We start from the raw sequence: 6,000 nt of genomic DNA on the forward strand, positions 1-6,000 counted from the left end.
TAAGCAAACTTCTATGAAGTACAAATCATACTAGCACTTATTAATTGGCTCTGTGCCACAAAAAAGTAAGGGATTTTTCATACATATTTCAGAAATAGTAAATTTTGGGGTACAGCACAAATACCAAAAAGTAGCACATTGTCTTTAGGGTGACATTCACAAAACATAAATATCTGTAAGTGGATATTTGAAATAATCCTATCTAAAATATCTTAGAGCATTTAGGAAGAGAAACTTAACCTAATGGGCAACTGGAATACAGGACAACATGGATAGAAGCATGCCTGTTTGGGAGCACTACCAAAGGAAGGTGCTGGCTATACCAGTATGAGGTGTGAACAATTCCAAATAGATATAGTAGATACCAACTTTTTTTTCCACTTGCTCTTTTTTGCTGACTATCAGTAGTAACACTAAAGTGGCTTAGTAACTGTAAAGTCCAAAAGGGAACTATAATAGTGTGTGTATGTATAATGGAAAAACAAATAAGTACCTATATATTTTATACAGACACACACATAGAGGTTTGACTTTCATTCCAGTGTGAATTCCCAGCCTCCCAATGTTTATGGCAGTAGAAAGAGAGGAGTACCTGCTGCCACCTTTGAGGCTGACACCGAGACAGGAGACAAGCCCGAAGCCAGCCTTTGCCTTTCTTCCCAGGGACCAATTATCCCTTTCCCAACACCAGCCCGGCTCTGTGTTTATCCAGGAGTTTAAGGATCCTGCCTTTTTCTAAGCAAAAAATTCTTCTCTAAACCCTTAGCAACCAAATTTGGGTCAAAACACAAAGTTGGGAACTAAAGTAGTTGAAGAAAATAAAAGTAAAGCAAAAGAATACATTTCATTGTAATTTTTTTTTAAGAAGTCAAGTTACCCATAAAACTGAAAGAGTATATCCATACTGACTCTAATTGTAGATTGCGGGGGTGGGGGTATTTAGAACATATTCAAAGAAAGAAAAACTATTTGAGAAAGAAAGGAAGCCAGTTCTCTCAGTGAGCTGAAGAAGCACATAACCTATACATAGTCAGACAATTGAGGAATTCTGTGAATCACACAGTCGGGAAGTGACAGATACCGAAGTGAACTTGGGCAATGATTATCAAGTGACAAGATGGGGTCCTCAGGTATTAATCTGCTCTATATGGAATCCCCATCCTAGTGTCTTCCAGAAGGAGAAAAAATAAACAGCAGACTGAACATGGCAGGATTTCTAAAACTGAATATATAATAAATATGGATCATTAACTTTTACATAGGCAATGGCAACTTAAAATTTTAGAAAGCGTTATTAATTCAATAATATCTTGTATTTTCCGTTATCATTTATTTGCTGGACAAAAATTAGTTGCATTCACACATGCATGGGCTCACTGGGACAAATGCTTACCAAGCTATTCTTAAATATGTTAAGATTTATCATCCGTCAGACCCGCCTGAGTTAGGAAGCCGGGTGGAACGGAAGGGAAAGGAACAGAACTGAGAGTTAGGGGAGGTTAGTTCCAGTCCCGCCTCCATCATAAACACCTGTTTGATCCCTGCCACGTCACTTCAGTGATGTGACATTTCAGTATTTCTAAAATGAAGCAGTCGAACTACATACCTTATAGCTCTAAAATGTTAAGCCAGTTTTAATTTCTAGTTCTCATTATCACTCTGTAGAAGTTTATTTCTATTAAAGTAGTACATACACAAGACTACTTCCTAAAGGTCAGTCTCTAAGATAAAAAGGTCAATACAAAAGTTTTCCCACTTCACCTTTGGGATAAGATACAAAGAGAAGAATAAATCACATCTGTTAGTTTGCATAAAGAAAAAAGTAGAGTTGAGAGAGCATTCTCTTTTTATTTGGTTTTTAGTTAACCAGAATTCTTATTAACCATAGTTCTGCAAATTCTTCACACAATCATCCCTTAAACCTTAATCAGTCTGGTTCTACACTATGCTCCTTTATATTACCTGTTTCACTTCCAGGTTTAGTATGATGACAAAAATGTCTTCTGACTTAATAATGTATGTTATCATAATTTGAAAAAAGGTAAGGATTTTTCACTTACTACTATCAGATTAAGTTACTCTTTGCTTCAATGTCTGTATCTGTAAAATAACGATAAACAATAATCTCTCTAAAGATTGTTGAAAAGATTAAATAAAATGCACAAAAGCATAGTAACTAGCACAAAAAAGTGCATTCAATAAACATTTGTATGTTTTAAAGGTATGATAATTACCTACAAAAGTTACTTAAATACCTCATTCCCTAGTTAATAGCATATTCACTCCAACAGATGTAGCTGAATAACACAATTAGAATGTTTAAATCATGCAACTGTTAAGTATTGTTTCAAAAATTCAACTCAATAAACATATATTGAGCATTTACTATGTGCCAGGTACTATGATGCTAGGGTTCCAGAATTCAGTGAATAAGAAATGACCCCACTCTCAAAAAGCTCACAGTCTAGAAGAGATAGATAACAATTATAATGTAACTGAAAAATAGAATAATAAAGCATTACAAGGAGCAGAAGTAGCAGGATGAAGCAAGTAATTCACTCTGTCTGAAGGAGTAAAGAGAAAGTAACTAAGGTGGCATGGAAAAGGGGAAAAAGAAGTAGTTGTGCCAAAAAAGACGGGGGTGTAGAGCTTAGCTCAGACATTTACCAGCTATCTGATTTGGGGGCAACTTAACGGACCTCTCTGAGCTTCTTCATAAATCTACTTTGGAGAGTTATCCTGAAGATTAGAAAGAATATATGTAAAATGCCTGATGGTAGGAGTTCAATAAATGGGAGTTGTCTTGTTTTAGGAGTTGTTTTTTCAATAGACCAAGTTCTAAATGGTACTGTAGGTAGCATCTCTTGACTAATGATTAAGCTACATACGGGATCATTAGGGTCACTAGCATGGAGAAGGCCATAATGAACATCATCAGAATGTTACCATTACAGAGTTCACTTTTTTTTTTTTTTTTGGTGAGGAAGACCAGCTCTGAGCTAACATCTATCGCCAATCCTCCTCCTTTTTATTTTTCCCCCAAAGCCCCAGTAGATAGTCGTATGTCATAGCTGCACATCCTTCTAGTTGCTGTATGTGGGATGCGGCCTCGGCATGGTTGGAGAAGGGGTGCGTCAGTGCGCGCCCGGGATCCGAACCCGGGTCGCCAGTAGCAGAGCGCACGCACTTAACCGCTAAGCCACGGGCCGGCCCCAGAGTTCACTTTTTAGAAGTGATGTGATTCCTAACACGTAGTACACTCACCTGCTGGTGAAGCATATTTCTCATCTACTTCTTTCTCCCTTTTACCCTGACAAACAGAATTTTGCATACTCAGACTCTATTTATTTCCTAGAAGAGGTTCCCATGGTCCTCAATCCCTCCTCAATCCTAGTTTGGGATGTTCAGCATATCCTTGATGCAATGGCAAAGCCCAATGAGCAACTGATGATTATTAAAATTCTATTAGGAGATAATTAGAGATAACTCTGGGTTGAAACTACTATTGTTAACCTAATGGTTGACTTATGGAACTGGAAGCCAGTATAATGATTAGAATCAAAGTAAATATTTTAAAATATTATTAAATCTGGCCAAGAAGTAAGTTACATTTACATTACTCTTTGGCTCCCAAAGCGAATTTTCTCTAAATACCCATTGATGAGCTAAGCCAGTTATTAACATATACAAATATATACATTCTTAAGTCCTTATTTTTCATTTCACTCTAAGAAACATAACTGATACAACATCTGAAATATTAACAGTGGATAAATACAAGCAAAGCCATAAGTAAGATAAAAGCAGTCTATCGCTAACTTCAATGGAATCATGAAATGGTCTTTATGTCAGCGTAGTTTTTGAGAACTAAAAACATGTTCTTGACCCAAAACCATCATGTAAGGTCAGTTTGCTCCAAGTTAAATAAGTACATATTAAAAGTGAGGACACCATGAGACAATCCACAATCCACATTAATTTTCTAGTTTCCGCATTCAAGGAAACCACTGTCTTTAAATTCATCCTTGCGGTATATAATTCCAAAAATTTTTTCTCTATGAATATCTTAATTCCATATCATGCCAGACTTTAAAATATATCTATATTGTATACACACACACACTTATGTGTATGTAGTCTCTCAAGACAAGCTATATTTGTAAAATACTCTTAAGCAGGTTGACATAATGCATTTTGAAATACTAATGTTCTATCAAAATTAGCTGCCTTATACATTTTGAAGAATTAAATCCTGAGTATGTTTTTAAGTTTTTTCTCTGAAGAGCAGGCACTGAGGAGTCACCAAACTGCAAATGAATCTCTTTCTTGTAAACACTAATCTTTAGAGGGTATTTTTTTAAATTCAGAACTCAGAGAATATAAGCATTTCCACAGCAACAAAACCTTCGCAAAGTTTCTTCACAGAGCAAACCTACAAATTCGATAAAAATACGTGAATATTATTGCTCACTTTTACAATTACAAGTTGATGTTAATTATTATAATGTAGTTAAGTCCCATTCCTTCCTGATAGCCTTGACATGAAAGGAAATACACACAATTATCAAATGTCACAGAAGCGGCAGCCTGAAGCCAGAGGGAAACAGACAAAAGGAAATAAGAGAGGGAGGAGAAATATGGTTAAAGCTAAAATGCTTAGAATGCACTAGACCTTGGCCCAGCCCCTGACTCACTATAATCTACTCAATTAGTCAGCTATATCACCAAAAAAATGAACAGTTGGAGCAAACTGATCATTGTGAGTAGGGAATTTAAGTCCTACATTCCGTTTGAGATTTGCCAGAAAAAGAGTTAAACAGAAAAAGATCTAAACAGCAAGATGCGGGGTGTGTGCGCGTGTGCGTGCGCGCACGGGGGTAGGGGATGAATAAAAGCTAACAGAGCTCAAGTCTCCTCACTAATGCTATTCCGCGCACACTACACAGGCAGGGCCATCGGGAGCCCTCCCGGCGCAGGGCAGGAGGCGGGGGTCGTGGATTCTCCCCCAGCGATTCGGGAGTCTCCGAGCGCCAGGGGGCACGGGTGGCGGGAGTTGGCACCCCCAAAACAGGCGCGGAGTGGATCCGATTAACGCCTTCCTCTTCAGGACCTGGGACCGCGAGCGCCCGAGCGGGGCGCGCACGGGGGTGGGGCGGCGAGGAGCTTCCTCTCCTCGGGAGGGAGAAAGGCGGCAAGGGGCGGCACCGCATCCCGGTCCCCACCCCGGGCGCACCAATTACCAGTGAGGTTCCTCAGCACCGTCCCGTGGGCCCAGAGGCTCAGGACCTGCTGCACCGAGAGGTTGATCATGGAGTGGTCGCCCCCCTCCGCCTTCATCTTCCCCGGGGGGCGCCCGCCGCCCTCTCCTCGGGCGCCGGGCGGCGGCTGCGAGGCTCCGGGGGCGGCGGCGGGTACGCGGCTCCTCCAGGCCGCCGCCGCCGGGGGAGGCTGCGGGGCACCGGGCTGGGCGCTGCTGCTGCCGCCGACGGGCCTCCGGGGGGGGCCGCTCAGCGCGTCTCCCAGGCAGCCCCCTCCCCGCCGGGGAGACATTGAGGAAGGCGGACGGGGGAGTGGAGGGGGCCCGGCGCTCTGTCCGCGCGGCCCCCGAGCGAGGACTCGGGGTGGAGGAGGCCGCTGCTGCTCCCTGTCAGGGGCAGCACCGCGCCGCGGGGGCCGGACACGCGAGGAGGCCGAGGTCACGCCGGGAGGCCCGGGGTGATGGGCAGCCGGCAGGTGCAGCCCCCGACGGGGCCCAGCTCATCACCGCGAGAGGACGAGAAGACCCCGAGGAGGCTGCGGCGGCGGCCGCAGCGGCACCTGCCGCCAGCCTTTCCACCCTCCCGCCGGCGACACTCGAGGAACCACCCCCTCCACCCGCGGCCACCGCCGGGCCGCTCGTGCGCGCGCGCACGGGTCCGCACCTCCCCCGCCCACCCCGGAGCCGCTGCGCATGCTCACTGTCTCCCTTCCCGCGACCCGCCGCCCTCCGACAGCCTGCCG

At 43.5% G+C, this 6,000-nt stretch overlaps 1 protein-coding gene across 2 annotated transcripts in view; it reads right to left on the bottom strand.

Annotated features, from left to right (window-relative positions):
• Positions 1 to 5,375, bottom strand: part of TMEM170B (transmembrane protein 170B) — a 42,632-nt gene extending 37,257 nt beyond the window's left edge. For both annotated transcript variants that reach the window (XM_058555262.1, XM_058555263.1), the window contains exon 1: positions 5,241 to 5,375. In XM_058555262.1, the coding sequence (XP_058411245.1) occupies positions 5,241 to 5,337 (97 nt within the window). In that variant the 5' untranslated portion in view covers positions 5,338 to 5,375. The remainder of the gene's footprint in view (positions 1 to 5,240) is intronic.
• Between the last annotated feature and the right edge of the window lie 625 nt (positions 5,376 to 6,000).

This window comes from Diceros bicornis, chromosome 14 (assembly GCF_020826845.1).
Source record: "Diceros bicornis minor isolate mBicDic1 chromosome 14, mDicBic1.mat.cur, whole genome shotgun sequence".
Classification (NCBI taxonomy): Eukaryota; Metazoa; Chordata; class Mammalia; order Perissodactyla; family Rhinocerotidae; genus Diceros; species Diceros bicornis.